This window comes from Eublepharis macularius, chromosome 1, assembly GCF_028583425.1.
Source record: "Eublepharis macularius isolate TG4126 chromosome 1, MPM_Emac_v1.0, whole genome shotgun sequence".
NCBI lineage: Eukaryota > Metazoa > Chordata > Lepidosauria > Squamata > Eublepharidae > Eublepharis > Eublepharis macularius.
Genome location: NC_072790.1, coordinates 239,883,803 through 239,899,268, shown reverse-complemented (window position 1 = coordinate 239,899,268; position 15,466 = coordinate 239,883,803). Strand labels below are relative to the sequence as shown.

At 51.7% G+C, this 15,466-nt stretch overlaps 1 protein-coding gene across 11 annotated transcripts in view; it reads right to left on the bottom strand.

Moving 5' to 3' along the window:
- Positions 1 to 15,466, bottom strand: part of TPM3 (tropomyosin 3) — a 77,435-nt gene that overhangs the window by 16,318 nt on the left and 45,651 nt on the right. For 6 of the 11 annotated variants that reach the window (XM_054994835.1, XM_054994893.1, XM_054994827.1 and 3 more), the window contains 6 exons: positions 10,243 to 10,376; positions 8,886 to 9,003; positions 8,406 to 8,476; positions 2,754 to 2,829; positions 667 to 729; positions 389 to 458 (listed from right to left, as the gene is read on the bottom strand). In XM_054994835.1, the coding sequence (XP_054850810.1) occupies positions 389 to 458; positions 667 to 729; positions 2,754 to 2,829; positions 8,406 to 8,476; positions 8,886 to 9,003; positions 10,243 to 10,376 (532 nt within the window). Of the gene's footprint in view, positions 1 to 388; positions 459 to 666; positions 730 to 2,753; positions 2,830 to 4,978; positions 5,055 to 8,405; positions 8,477 to 8,885; positions 9,004 to 10,242; positions 10,377 to 15,466 lie in introns of all 11 variants that reach the window. The other 5 variants (XM_054994844.1, XM_054994851.1, XM_054994885.1 and 2 more) reach the window with 1 other exon arrangement.

Genomic DNA, 15,466 nt, shown 5'->3' with positions numbered 1-15,466 from the left:
TTTCTACACTGTATGGAAAAAATGTGGAGATGAAGTCCCCGGTCTGCATCTACTCAGCTTTCAGAGAGATTGTAAAGATTATAAGCACACAGAATCAGTATTGGGGGTGGGAGTTGCACTGCCTTTTTCTTCCTAGATATTTTGCGGGTTCTATACTGCATTATGGATATAGAATGTTTGCTTCCCCAGGGCAGATCTCGTCTCTATAAACTGCATCATAAACTGCCTTGGTCACTCGTTGCTGCAAAGTATAGAAATGGCCTGCCAGTTACCCCGTTTATACCATCTACCATTGTTTAGGGAAATCAGAGACACAATAAGCACAGCTCGGAATAATACTAGAGCAGCTCCCAACAGGCACCTCTTTGGCTTCTCTGTTCAAACCTACCTTCCAAGTCATCAATGGTCTTCTCCAGCTTGGCTACTGATCTCTCTGCAAACTCGGCCCGAGTCTCAGCCTGTGGGAGGAGGAGGGAGAGCCAGTCAAGAAGTTAACCGCACCTACCATGAATGATGGTGAGACACGGCCAATGGCAGATGCCCCCACTGGAGGACAGAGCAAGACCTGGAGGCTTTGAACATGAACAGCTCCTTTCTCCGGCACGCACATGCGTTAACCAGGGAGATGCCTACCAGCCACCAACCTTCCCCACCCCAGTCGTTTACCTCCTTGAGCTTGTCAGTCAAGATCTTGATCTCCTCTTCATATTTGTCCTCCTTCTGGGAGTACTGGAGAGAGAAGGGAGAGACGCATTCTTGAGTCCCCAAGCGTAACAGCCCGTTCATCAACAAGCCCCACAGTAAGCCCACTCTTTTTTTCAGAAAGGAAACTGTATCTGACCAGTTTCTCAGAACTTGAAATCTGGGGTATTCTACCCTTCAAGGAACTTGGGGAAGGCAGCCCTGGGTTGGAGTCTAAAACTCCCTTCTACGAAGACTTCCCTCAACAAAGAAAGGTTTTTTGTCCTCAGAGGAAGCCTTCCTCCCTTCAAGGAGCAGAACAAAATCACAGGATCCCACTTCTTATTCTCCTGTCCTCCGTCTCGTCCTTCAAACACCCTATTGTAGGAGATTAGGCCAAGCACGTAGGACTATCCCACAGGTCGGCCAGAACACTTCTGAAGGGAATTTAAATTAAGACTATTTCCCAGTTAGAGATGTGACGGTCCGGGAAAAAGCAGGAAAATAAGTGGGGTGAGGTTAATTTTTATTATTCTGATGGGGAAAAAAAATCAGAAATGTCTGGGAAGGCTCCTGTGAAATAATAACAACATTCAATTTATATACTGCCCTTCAGGATGACTTAACACCCACTCAGAGCGGTTTACAAAGTATGTCACTATTATCCCCACAACAAAACACCCTGTGAGGTGGGTGGGGCTGAGAGAGCTCCTAGAAGCTGTGACTGACCCAAGGTCACCCAGCTGGCTTCAAGTGGAGAATCAAACCCACTTCTCCAGATTAGAGTCCTGCCGCTCTTAACCACTACACCAAACTGGCTCTCAAAAGACTTCTGTTTGGAATGAGTGAAATGCTTTCCAACACAAGGTTTTATTCACTCAATATATAGCATGAACAGTTTTAGGTAGGAATCTACACAGGATCAATGAGTAATTCTGATATATATAGTATATACATATATACACATATACATTGTGTATGTTCATTAAGTGTAATGCAGGCGTGGGCGGGGGGGGGGGGGGAGAAGGGAGATGGTTTTCTACACGGCTTCAAATTTTCTGGAGATGTTATAGTCCCAACCTGACATTCTAATCCCTACACTGACATCAACGCACAGCAAGAGGAACAGTCCTCTAGAAGAAAGAGCCTACTCCATTTGTCCGACATTTCCCTACCCCCCTCCGCTATTCTCAGTCTACAGTGGGGAGATGAGAACCGCCTACAATATTCTAAACAGTTCATGTAATTTATTATTCATTTCATTCATATCCCGTCTTACTCCCAAATGGGGACCTAACTTCTCTACTCCATTATGTCCTCACAACAACCTTGTGAGGTAGGTCAGGCTGAACGTGTGCGACTGGTCCAAGGTCAGCCGGCCAGCTTCCATAGCACAGGATTTGAACCTGGGTCTCTTAAGCCACATTCTGACATTCTACCTACTGTACCATGCTGGCTCTAGCCACAATAGGAAATACCCGACTGCATGGCATTTTACACCCATTTCCCCATTAATTCCTCCAATACTGCAGCTCAAGCTTCTGTTTCAGTTTCATCGGAGGGGAATTCTGATATAGTCAGGCTGTTTGTCATCTGTTGAAGAGCAAATCCGGCACAGCCGAAGATACCTGCTGTGCCACGCCTTGCCTTGCGAGGACTTTGAGGAGGAATTTACGGCACAAAAGCTATGTAGCTGTGCTCTGCCCAATTCCACCTTTTGAGGGCGCTGTAGGGATCTCCATCTACGCAAAAGAACATGCTGCTGCTTTCCAGGAAGACAGACCATTGATCCGTCTAGGTACGACCTGGAAGCAGGTCTCTTGCTACCAGAAATTCTCCCAAATGGAGATGCTAAAGATTGATTCTGGGAAGATTTGATTCTGGGATTGATTCTGCTAGACTGAATCTGGGAATCTCGGTAAGAAAAGCAGATGCTGCGTCCTGGAGCCACAAGCCTTCTTCCAGGGGGCCCTGCGGCCCATGTGCAACCCTTTCCAGTATTCATGGAAGATTCTCCGTAACAGTTCCTGGGCCCAAAGGCCATCCTCCAGCTGTGGGGGAAACCACCCTACCTTCTCAGCCTGAGCCTCAAGGGACTTGAGATTGTTGGTGACATTCTTCAACTCTTCTTCCAGCTCTGAACACTTACTGCAAAACGTTTGCAAAGGGAGGATGTGGGGGGAAAAGTAGGGGGAAAGGGAAGGGTGGGAACCAAGGAGGACAGGAGAGAAGAGAGAAGAGAGTGAATGTGTGGAATGGAGAGACTGCAGTGAACTTCGGGTGACGGGCCTACAGAGGCCAGCAACGGTTTCCAGGTCACGGCAGAGGGACCGTCTCCAGGACCCAGGCTACAGGCACCTGCCCAGAGCTCTGCCTCGCCGACCATGTAATCAGGTGACCGAGTCATCATCACAATTGCAAGTTCAAGGCTGACTATTTCTTAAAAAGCAGGTTTCTGGCCCTCAAGGCTGCCAAGAGGCTGCCAGAAACCATGTGGAGGTTTCTGGCAAAGCACCAGGAGGGGAGAAACTGCTAGGACCTGGGCAGAGCACTCCCATTTTCCTCTATCTGGGCCCACCCTTGGCCAGGGGCTGCTGGGTAGTTTTCTCAACATGCCTTGCTCTCCCATCCTTTCCCTGCCACATAGTAACCCAAACTGCAATCATTGTCCTGTCTCTTTTCTCACAAGGTAGGTAGGTTTCAGCTCAGCAAGCAGAACGGAGACATACCCTTCGTAATGGCACTTTAAGCCATGTTTTACTGAACTCGACACAGGATGCATCATCTGCTAGTCAACTAGGACTGGCAGTTTAGGTAAGGAAATACAACACGGGAGTTATAAAAGCACCCCAAATTGCACAAAGCCTTTTAAGATGCAGCGTTTGGCCAAATATCTGGCATTCGGGCACTGGGTATCTAGCTGTCTTGCATGGTAAGGAACCGTACAAAACCAGAGAATCTCAACAGAAACTCTACTGGTTGAGCAGGCAGAGAAATCACAAGCACCCTTTGCTAAAGAAGCAATCAGAACCACAGGTCCTCTCTCCTAATGGCAAAGCTTTCCTTCAACATCTTGGGCCAGGGAAGGCACCACGTTCAGTGGAACAAACTCTCGACATTCCTCGTCTTTCCCAGCCCCGTCTTCTTGGCTCCTTTCAGAACGGTAGCCGTGTTGGCCTGTAGTAGAAGAGCAAGATTTGACCAGGGTAGGAGCTTCTGAGAGTCAAAGCTGCCTACATCCGATATGACAAAGGGGAACTGACTCTCAAAAGCTTATACCCTGGAAATCGTGAGTCCAGCAGCACCTTAAAGGCCGACAAGTCTCGATCTTCTTAGCTTTCTTTTTTGAGCTTTCCCCTCCATTGTTCTCTGGCCTATCCCTCCCTCAACTATGCTTTGGATGCCTTCTGGGGTCGGATAGGTAGGTTGCAATCCAAGACAGGGCCTTCTGCCTTGTCGTGCCAAAACTATGAACATCCAATCCAGGGAAGTTAGACTGAGTCCTTTATCACTGTTATGTGCTAGTGGCTGAAGATTTTGTCTGGCGTTCCTTCTCCAACTCTTATCTGGCCTCTGCCTCCCGTGGGCGTTTTTCAAAGTGTTTTTCTTCAATGGTTTAAGTATTTAGTGTGCATTTATGTTTTAATCCCTTTTTAGTACCTGAAATGTTTTGCTGAATTGGGTGGAAAGGCAGCACTGAAACGTTTTAAACCAACTGAAAGGGTTGGCAGATTTGCTTAGGAGCAGGAATTCAAGACCACTGCCGACACAGGGGCCACTGCAGAGAGTGGGACCTTCCTATGCTGCTAAGGTGACATCAGTCACATTGCTGCTTCTTGTGCACGAAGCCCCACACACGACTCCATGCTTCTGAGGCAATTAACTTTGGTGGCACCAGAAAGAGGTCTGTGGCAGATGCAGCATTAAAGGGTCTCCCTCTCTCCCCTCCGCTGTTCTCTTCAAGAAATCAAAGCTAGCACAAAGTTGTCGATGACACGAGACTACACGGTCCGCAAGCTGCAGAGACAGAGGGGGCGCAAAGCTGCCTGTAGCGCTGGATCCCGCCTCCGACGGAACCCGTTGAGCCTCGCTGCCCTTTTTCGAAGATGCCGATTGGCTGAGGAGCAGCCTGACTGCCGCCGCCTGCTTGACAGGAAGTAAAACAAGCCAAGTCAGCAAAAGGAGAGCGAGCAGAGCGTTCGGAGAAGCAGGAAAGGAAGAGTGGTACCTGAAGGCGTTAAGAGGTGGGGGGAAGAGGTTAGAGGGCTCTGCACTCCGGGGAGGGAAGGATTAGTACCTTTTCTTCAGACTGAGCAAGGAACTTCAAGTTTTGGTCCATCAACCGGATCTGCTCGTCCAGCTCCCGGCAATGGCTGTTAGGGATGACCGCGTTGACAAGGACAGGTGAGGGAGCAGCGGTCAAAAGGAGAGCAACAAAAAAACAGAGCAAAGCCATAAAAAAAAACGGGGTAGGGAGAGAAAGAAAAAAGTCTGTCACAACATGCAAGCTTGGGGGTGGGGCAGAGAAGGCGGTTTGTGACAGGGGGAGGGGAAGCAGCATGATTCCACAGGCCACATGCTATACGGGAAAGAGCTGTTCACACAAGGCCCAGAAGTGCAAAAGCGAAGGAGCGTGTGCGGGGAGCCCCAGGCATTCCTCCGACAGAAGACAGTGCCCAAAGAGTGTGTCGGTCTGTGCCGGCCCGTTAAAACACAAGTGAGGAAGGCAGAGAGAATCCACTGCCCGGCCAGAACCAGAATAGGCTTCCTCCACCCTCCCCAGCCACCCTGAGGAAGAGGGAGGCTGCGTATGGCAACACCGCGGGAGCGCTCGGTAGCAGAACGGGGTGCAAAATACAGAGCGGAGAACCTCAGCTCCTCCATTAAGACAAGCTCAGGGGCCCAGCCCTCGATACTCCAAAGCTTCAAAGTGTGCAGGGGCAGTGCCTGGTTCAACCTCAGAAGCTGGGGTGCGGGGGGGGGGGGGGGTGACCGAACAGAACTTTTCCAGAGACTGAAGGCAAGGCGTCAATCTCCAGTTTAGACCCCGTTTAGCTCCCCGGGTTTAATAAAACCAAAATTTTGCAAGTAAAATTATGCAACCGTTATGGGAAAAAGAGGTTTCTGGTGTGAAGTTAACATTGCCTGGGTGCAAGATTTAAAAAAAAAAAGGGGGGGGGAGAAACACATAACCCTGACTGAAGGGTGGATTAACTCAGTCCAGAGTCATATGGCGGGTACTTGGAAGCTTCCTGAGCCAAGCCCATTTGCAGCTTCTGACTGCTCGATGAAACCAGGCACTCCCTAATGGCTGCTGAGCAACAGCAACGCTGGGCGTGAGCACCCAGAACTGCCTTCCCCGTACACACACTGCAGGGACCACAACGCTTCAATGTCCAAATCCGTATTAAGGCAGGAGCTGTTGGCCTGCAACGAAGACATGATGCCCCAGAGACGAACGAAGGATTACAGTGGTGCAGAGTGGTCAGGAATGGGGCAGGTCCAGTTGGCAGAGCCCGTGAGCACAAGGGTGGTGGCGGTATCAGTGCCTAAAGCTCGGGGTTAGAGGACAGGGCTCTGTACGTACTACTGAAAGACTTGTGTCTATTCAGGTACTTATTGAATGCGACCCCAAAGAACTGTGGGAATTGTAGTTTTCATCAGGCACAGGGTCGAGAGTTACTAACGGAGTTTAAGACCCTCAAACAAGAGCCTCGTTTCAGCAGCTGAAGCCAATCAGAGGCAGCGGTACAGGTACAACCTACATTTTACAATAGGGGAAGAAGCGGATCAGACTTCGGGCCCCTTTGGCCTCAGCAAGGAGAGTTACTCACGCTCCAATTCCTTTCCCCCTGGCTCGTCAAGCCACGATCTCCTCTCCCCTCAGCCCCCCTTCCTTTCTCTTGTATGCAGAGCTTTCTAGTCACACCCACTTCCTAGCCAGCTCATGCGTAGGCCCGTCCCTTGTGGACATGCTTCACTCATGTGCAGGCTATCGCGGATAAGACGGCCTCCTTCCGGTAGGCCAGTTACCTGGGGCCGGAGGAAACAGCTGCCTGCCTCCTCCGAGCAGGGGAGCTTAACTTTCCACATGACTCCTTTTCCCTACTAAATTCTCACCCCTTTCCCCTTGTGGGGCTTTGGCAAAGCTGAGGCAACCCGAGAGGCAGAGTTCATCAGAACTGACTTGGCATGCCACATGAAATGAGGCTGTTCCCCAAGGGAGGGTCTAGACAGAAAAGAACTGCCTGCTATCATGTCGCCATCCTTAGAGGGTAACTCTACGTTTTTAAGAGGCAGGCATCTGTCTGTGGGGGGTGGAGGGCAGCCAGATGTTTAGTATGAATTCTTCAGGAGTCGTCATCTCAGGAAACCACCTAAAATATACTTACTCTTCTATCCCATGACTAGCAAAGGTCCTAATGTTTACAGCAGGAACTGCTGGGGAATTAACAGCCCCACCTTCATGAAAGGCACAGGTATTTAAAAGGGCTTTTTTCAAAGCTATGCTCAAGGCTTGGTTCTCTCTCCCACCCTTCCCTCCCCTCCGGAGGCAGGCCGTGAAGAAATGCTTCGCATTCCTCCTCCTCCTCCTCCGCTCCCTCTACCTCTCGCACATCAGGGGTCCAGATGTGTTGCAGACCTGACAGAGCCCCACCATCTGGAACGTGGGGACCACCCTGCTGCAGACACCCCCCACCACTGCAGCATCTGGGCTCTGTGGCCTTGGCAGCTGCAGCCGCCCTGGTGGCGGTGGAAGGCTTCTTCCAGTCCTCCGCTGGAGGCCTGTCCCACCAAATCAAGCCCAAGACGGTGCCATCTCCTCGTGGAGCAGGAGCAAAAAAAACCCACAGCAGCCTGCCTTCCTAAAGAAAGGTTGCCCACCCCATACTGAATACTTATTGCTTGCTGGGCTCAATCCCCCACATCACCTTCACGTCTGAGGCACAGCAGAGGCAGAGAGCCATCCACCATGCGACAGGGCATGAGGAAGGAGGGTTATGGACTGTACTACTGTTGCGGCACTTAACACTGGCCGTTCTTGAATGCATCCCCCCACCTCCACAAAGAACATGCTTTGCACGGGTTAAACTACCCCAACCGTAAGGAAAGCTTGGCCTCACCCCCTCCATATGGATGGGAGATCTCCCCCCATCCCACAGCTGCATCACTTCACCCTGCACCCTTCGTAGAACGGCTCCAGCTGTCTTTAAAAGCAGCCTTCCAGTCTGTCCGTTGTCTTTTGCTATCACCGAAGGGGAGGACAATTTTATGAAAATCAAGTTAGGAGGATTGCTTTTAAGTCACTTGGCACAGGGCTGGCGGCAAGTCGCAGAAAGCCGACAGGCGCCACCCTCCCCCCGCTTGCCAATGGAGCATTCAAGCTCATCCGAGTTGGGAATGTTGCCAGGAACCAGGACGCTGCACTCCCTGCCTCAAAAAGGCAAGCGCGGAGAAAGAATTCCCTGTGAAGTAACCGGAAAAGTGGAAACCACCAAGATTAGCTGCAACCAGGGTGTGTGTGTGTGTGTGTGTGCGCACACGCACGCGCGCACACGCGTGCGCGCACGTGTCTGTGGGGATTGGTGGCACAGCTTCTAAGCCCAGGCGCCCACGCTTCAGGCCTTGTTTCACCAGGTGCAAGCGCAGCCACTCATGTTAGCTTCCATGCAGTGAAGACACCTCATGCAAAAAGAAACAGCCCCAAGCTCAAGGATACTCACGACTCTGCCAGCTCAGCCCTCTCCTCTGTACGCTCCAGATCTCCCTCGATGATCACCAGTTTCCGGGCAACCTGACAAAAGGCGAGGGAAGGTCAGCTGTAGAGCCCCATGTATAGAGACAGCCCCATGTATAGAGGCAGGCCAGGTTGGGCAGCTGCTCGGGATCCAGGAACTAGAAGGACTTAGTGAGCCAGTAAAGTTTCCCGATTCACCTCCCTGCTGTTTTGCCAACAGTGAAAGCCAACGAGGAGGACTAAGGAATTTAAAGGGCACAATTTGTCTCCTGGGCGGGACAGGTCTCTGGGCCAGAGAAACCCACTGAAGGGCTCGTTGCTGGACCCACAGCCAGCTGGAATTGGCCACCACCGCACTGGCTGAGCTGCCAACTCGAGAGGGATGCTCAGCTCACAGGCCCTGTCAACCAAGATGGGCTAAGGTGCTGAACGGAGAGTCAATCTTCGAGAAGACAGGGATGCTCACCTCCTCATACTTCCTGTCTGCCTCCTCAGCAATATGCTTGGCCTCCTTCAGCTGGATCTCCTGCAGCTCCATCTTCTCTTCATCCTTCAGGGCTCTGTTCTCAATGACCTTCATGCCCCTGCCCAAGACAGAACGGAGACTGTTGAACATCTGCTCTAGAAAGGGACATGCGCGAAAGCCGTGCACCAGTGGTATCACCCACAGGTTTGCAATGCAAACGTGACACATGCACGCAGACAGAGTATTCTAGGCACCCCTGCTAGGCTGCGACAGCGGTATACACCTTGCTTTCTGCTCATACATGCTTATTACGCATATTGAGTTACGTCTGGAGGACTGCTGGTCAATCCTGCAAGACATTCTTGTCCAGTACACTGCTCAAGTGACCAATTCCTAGGTGACCAGTTTCCCCAATTTCATGGAGGTAGGGGGAATCGAGCACACTGGCTCGTCTGTAAACCTTCAACTCTTACTGCAGGAGAAACCCCACCTGGTAGCACAGGAATGCATCAAAGGGCCTCAAGCTCCAGATCGAGGCAAATACCAACGGCACAGAACTTTCCAAGTAGAATGCTTCCACAGCAGGAGAAAGTGAGAACCAACACCCCTCTCCGCCCGAGGGAGCAACTCAAAGGAAGCTCAGAGGGAGTTCAGTATCTCTCCCCAGGCCAAAAAACCAGTGCTGATCCTTCAAATACAGTGAGCTTCAGGGCTGAGTTATTCCACACCCTCATAACCAGGATGCAGGAGCTCCACTGCCAGGGAACCTTGGCCTAATTTAAAGCATCTAGTCCTTAGGGCTGAAAAGAGCTCAAAAGGCTGCGAGAAATCTGCACTGGACTCTTAGGAGACAACATCTCAACGAAACTCCTCCTAGCGGTTAAGGGAAGCGGGGTAATAGCTTCGGTGCTTTGTGGATCACTGTCCCTCTGAGCCTAGCAAAAGGGCAGATGCAAAACTAGGCTATTTGCATACATTTGTCCAGGATGCAGAAGATGAGTATCTTTAGGGCAGAAGATACATCGCCCCTGAGCTCTACGGCCTTGTTATTAAAACCTGCGTTTCAGCAATGCTGCTTTAGAAGAGGGCTCACGTGACTGTGTATATACACAAATTAAATAAAACCCCTACATAAAGAAAGCTAGCATGTCAGGAAGGGTGAACTGGAACGCTTTCCCCCAAAATGCTGGTTTTCTATGTGCAAGAATTTTAAAAAAAATTATACAGAGGAACCTTCCATCACGTAAGCAGCTCCTGAAGGGGCAACATGGTGTCGCAGTTACAGAATTTACCCCCTGAACGAAGGCCAGGCTTCAGCAGCCGTCAACCGCAGATCCCGCCCCCCTCCACTCTTTACCTTTCACTCTCATCTGCAGCTTTCTCAGCTTCCTCCAGCTTCTGCAAGGCGGTCGCCAGGCGCTCCTGAGCCCGGTCCAGCTCCTCCTCTACCAGCTGGATGCGGCGGTTCAGGGATGCCACTTCCGCCTCAGCCTTGGGGGGTGGAAAGAACAAAGAACTTGTTACTGGGCATGAGACACAGCTTCCTTGCAAAGTTTACTGTCAAAAATAAAGTTTCTAATCCACATGGCTGTGGAGTACGTAGATTCACGTAGCCCGGAGAAGGAGTTGAGAGATTTCTTGCCACGGCAGAGTGGCTGCAATAGGCAGGACGGGTCCTGGTCTGGGCATGGATCAGACCTTTAATATACCAGGGTATTTCCTGAGGGGCTGCAGGTCCGGAAGGTCACCATCTGGTCCAGCTCATGCTTTTGAGGCAAGGCACTAGGGGCTACGATGAGGTTAATTCTGGTTGTGGACACAGAGCGGTAACGTGAAAGATTTTTCTAATATGAGCATCCCCCCGGGAGTCCTTTTGCTCCCCCTCCCTCCTGCCCCTTTCAGCTCTGAAGCTTGCAAAGGCCTTGCTGGCTGCCACCATTCTGGTCTGGGGGTTCAACCAGGGAGGGCCCAGAGTAGCCCCCTCCTTCCTTCCCCCGTTCCAAACAGGCCCCTTCTACTAGTGAGAGCCTTGCCAGGTGACCAGCCAAGCTCGAGGAGGGAGGACCCAGGCAAAGGAAAGCACACTGCTTCATTAAACAGAGGCAATCACTAAACAGGTGGGAAAGACAGTTTGAGAAACAAATTTAACAGAGGATATGTACATAGCAAGCAGGGCAGCATTAACACATACAGGAGCCAGCAGAAAGCCTCTCAATGTGGCTACATGACTGGTCCGTCCTGTATCTAGCCCTCCCAGGGTCCAACCCATCCTCCCTGGGTGAGGGATCCGGCTGGTAGCTCCTTCTCTGCCACTCAGCTCCTGAAAGAACACCTTCCCCCTTCAGGGGGCCTTATATTATTTCCCCCACAGACCAGACTCATTGGTGCCAGCTGACCTTCCTTTCCCCTCCAATTTTACCAGGCCCTATCCTAGGCTTGGAGGATGTCTGGGAAATGTAGGCCCAGAAATCCCCAGCAAGGCCCCAGGTCTCCAAATGGGAGAGAGAGGCTGCACCAAGGCCTGCAGGCCACTCCGCCAATCAGCCTTGGGCCTAGGAGGGGGAAGGCAGTGTACGGTTTGTAGAACAGGGTTGCCAGGTCCCTCTTCCCCTCTCACTGGGAGAGGAGGACACCTGGCACCTACCTCATGTCAGGAATAAGGTTATTCTTCGCGCGCATGCGCCCTGGGGCTGATGCAGTGACATCACTTCTGGAAGTGATGCTACTACACCGGCCACACAAGTGTTCCCACGCTCTGCATGGGGCCGATTCGACCTGTTGGGGCCCAAATCAGTCCCAAATAAAGTTCGGGAACGCTCCTGTGGCCAGCGTGATGACATCACTTCTGGAAGTGATGTCACAGCATGCCTAGGGAGCCTGCGCACAGTGTATGTTCCCTGGGTTCCTGCGGGTAGCAGGCAACCTCCGGGGGGGGGGGGGGGCTTGCTACCTCCTGCCAATCACAAGGAGTTTGCCTGCCACTGGCGGGCACCTGGGAACTCTAACCCAGATTCATGATACAGGGAAGAGTAGGCATCCATTGAGGGGGGGGCACAAAGACCACCTCCTCACCTCAGCAGCTGCCGTCTCAGCACCCCCTTCACTCAGCTTCCAGAATCAGCCTGGCTGGACCCTAAAGCTAGACAAAAAGTGGGCCAGGTCAGGCCTCACGGGCTCCAGGGCCATTTGAACTTGCCAATCTGCACCATCACCACCCCGCCAGCCAAGAGTCGTTGAATTATAAAGAACAGCCAGGGCAATCTGCAAGTTTGAGACAAGCAGCTGAGGTCAGCTGTTCCAGGCACAGGATCCGGACTACCCAAGCACACTTTAAATACAGTGCCCAGCCCCAATTATGGATACAGCGGTGGCGGCAGAAGTCACAGCTGTCAGCCAAACATGACAGCTTACCCTGGGGAGCCGAGGCACCAGCTGCTGCCTAAATCCCTCCGAGGCATTCAAGGCACTGGGAGCTGCTTCCTAACTGGCTTGATTCCCTTCTTCAACGTGCTTGAGAATCAGTTTTGGGCACAGGTAGGACAGACGTGTTTAAAGAGCCTGCCCCCCCCCCCCGCCAAGTCAAGCCAGGGAAGGAGCTGCCCAGTTGCCCCTCACAGCCGGGATATGCAGTGGAGTTGCAAAAGCACAAAGCCTCTTCCCCCCCATAGGCTCAAGATCCAAACACTGCTTACTAGACACATGGTCCTGCCTTGCATTGGTTGCAGCAAACCACATGGACCCTGATCCAAGATCATCTTCAAGGCCATCTCCACTGAAGTTTGGCTTGCCGCACAGCTGCAAGAGGCACCAGCTTCCCACAAAAACCTTTTCCGGCATGTAAAAAGTTTTATTGGATTTTAGCCCAACATGCAGTAACTGAAAAGTTGGGGAGGAGAACCCACGGGTGCGCCTGTATCTCAAAACCTGGCAGAGATTCACCTGTTGAATGACTGTCTGCCACACCACTCTTCAACCCATGGTGCCCCCAGAAGAGGTAGCAGCCCCGGCACTCAAAAACCAAAGAATCACCCTTGGCATCTGGGCTGGCTGCCACCTCTGCATCTCCTCCTTGCCTCAGCAAGAAGGGGCTTCCCTGATGTGTCTGAAGTACAGGGAAGTACAAGAAAGGCAAACAGGAGGGAACTTTTCTCTTGGGGGAAGGGACAAAAGAGGGAGGGACTGTAAAAGGACAGAAATGAAAGGGGGTTACTGTTCAGAGACTGCCACAACACTCCAGCTCCGGATCCCAAGGGAACTCCCTCTCCGAGAGAGGGAAGGAAAGCTAGCACCACCCAATGGCAAGTTTACAGGAAAAAGGAGAGTCGAGGAAGCTGATCCAGCCACCCCCACCCCCTTTTAAGTGAAAACCCACCCTGGCTGGCCAACCCTCACCACGTCCTGGTGCCGGCAAGCCACTCCTTCCCTTGCCTAGCTGAAGGAGGGAGTCAGCAAAAAGAAGGGGGAAAGAATTCGAGTGCCAGCCATGCCCCCGAGGCGCTTGCCAACAGCAAGTGATAGCCCGAGGGGAGGAGTCCATTCCCAGCTGGTCAGATGCCAACAGCCAGCGAAAGTCTGCTATTGTCCGTCACGCCCAGCCTTGGCTGCCACAGAGACAGAGAACTGAAAGGGAGGGATTTCCAAGCAGGGAGGTCCACGTTCGCACCAAGCCTGACTCGTGAAGCCCTGCAGTGTGAGGGCAGAGCAAGCTGTTGTGGTATATACTGGTGAAGTGATAAAGCTGTGTGAAGTCCTCAGGTCAGATCTCAGCTCTGGATTCACGAGGCAGCATTAGGCAAACCATGTTAGTTCTCAACTCTTCCCTCTGCCACCAAGAGATAGTAACACAGTCCTACCTTACAGGGAAATTGTAATTTTATTTATTTGTTTGTTTCAACTTCTATTCCGCCGTCCCTGCACAGGCAGGCTCAGGGCGGATTACACGCCATAAAACATCACAGTAAAACTTACGTATAACAATTTAAAACAACAATTTCATAAATATTTAAAAAGTACAAAAAAAGCAGCACAGAAATAATCCAACTGCCACCCAACCGTCACTTAAAAGTGACTTAAAAAGTTTAGACGGTGGACGCTTCTAGTAAGGAGGAACTCGTTCTCATCTATTCGGCCGGTGGGGGCCCAGCTCAGCCTCAGCCATACGCCTGGCAGAACAGCTCTGTCTTACAGGCCCGGAAAAAAGATAAATCCTGCCAGGCCCTGGTCTCATTAAACAGAGGGTTCCACCAGGATGGAGCCAGGACCAAAAAGGCCCTGGCTTGTTAACCTGTGAAAATGCTTTGTACACTCAGTGGATGACATAAAAGTCAGATTAAATATTACTTACTACCTAGCCACTGTTTTAAACAGATAGTCAAGCTCCTACACCAGGGGTCACACACTGCCAACCCACCCTTCCCCAGAACGGACCCAAGAGTTCCTAATTCTGCCCCAATCCATCAAGAAGCATCAGAGAAAAAACCCGCCCCTACAACACCCAAGTGTCTCAAAACGCTACAGCCAAAGCTGCTGTATTTTCAAATGCCCCATTTCTTGACACTAAGTTGCAGGTTCTCTATAAAAACTGAGTTCTAGAAACAGAGATCGCTACGCACAACCAATGCAGCTAGGCAAAAAAGACCACAATCTAATCTGACTGTAAAACTTCAGCTTTGGGGGGTTCAAAAATCCCCATGGCCAGCTGGAGCATAAATGGACCTGTGGCTGAGGCTTCGCGGCCAGCTGCTACTGCAGGTGTGACATGCATTGAGGGAGGCCCGAATAGCTTCACGGTGCACACCTATCTAATGAGGGCCGTAAGCGGGAGCTGTGGCTGCCAGCATCTTGGCAGCTGCTCCAGTCACAGGCCACCACTTAGCTGTACTTCAGTACGAGCAAGCTGTATCTCATCAGGCTGGGGCATGCAGGGCGTTGGATTCAGTGGAGCCAATGCAGTAGCTATCTGCAGGCTTGGATACCTGACAATCCGAAGGACACGACGGTTAAGTCTGGGCCATTTTCCTCAAGTGGAGGAATTCTAGATACCTTGCTGCAAGCACGCACATGCTTGCTGGGAGGGCTTAAGAGAAAATGCTCATAGTCTACCCCCCCTATCATTTCCTAGAGACTGGGGGAGGGGGAGAGGAGACATCCTGTTCGACCATAAGGTCAAAGACCTGAGCAATTCTGGCACTGAACTGAAAGCTATTGGCTGTGAGGCTCCAGGGACAAACAGGGAGCATTACTCTGGTGCAAGCTGTATAAGGCAGGGAGAGGCCCTGAAGCCCAGTGGTGGGTGGGGAAGGAGCTCCTGCTCCCAAAGCAAAGCCGGTCACCACATCGCTTCCTGGATTCCCACCGCCATTCCCATTGGTCCCAGCAACAGCTAGGCCCCCTCAGCGCCCAGGGGAATTCAGGCCAGAGGCAGACAAAGAACACAGGAAGAGAGATGGTCTCGTGCAGGCAGGCGTGGGAAAACTGGACCCGGGCTTCCTTGAAGCCGAGCAAAAAGAGAAAGGGGGAGGGGAGAAAAAGAGAACAGACTGGGTTGTTAGCTCCTTTTCCCAAACAGGTCCTCGTCAGCA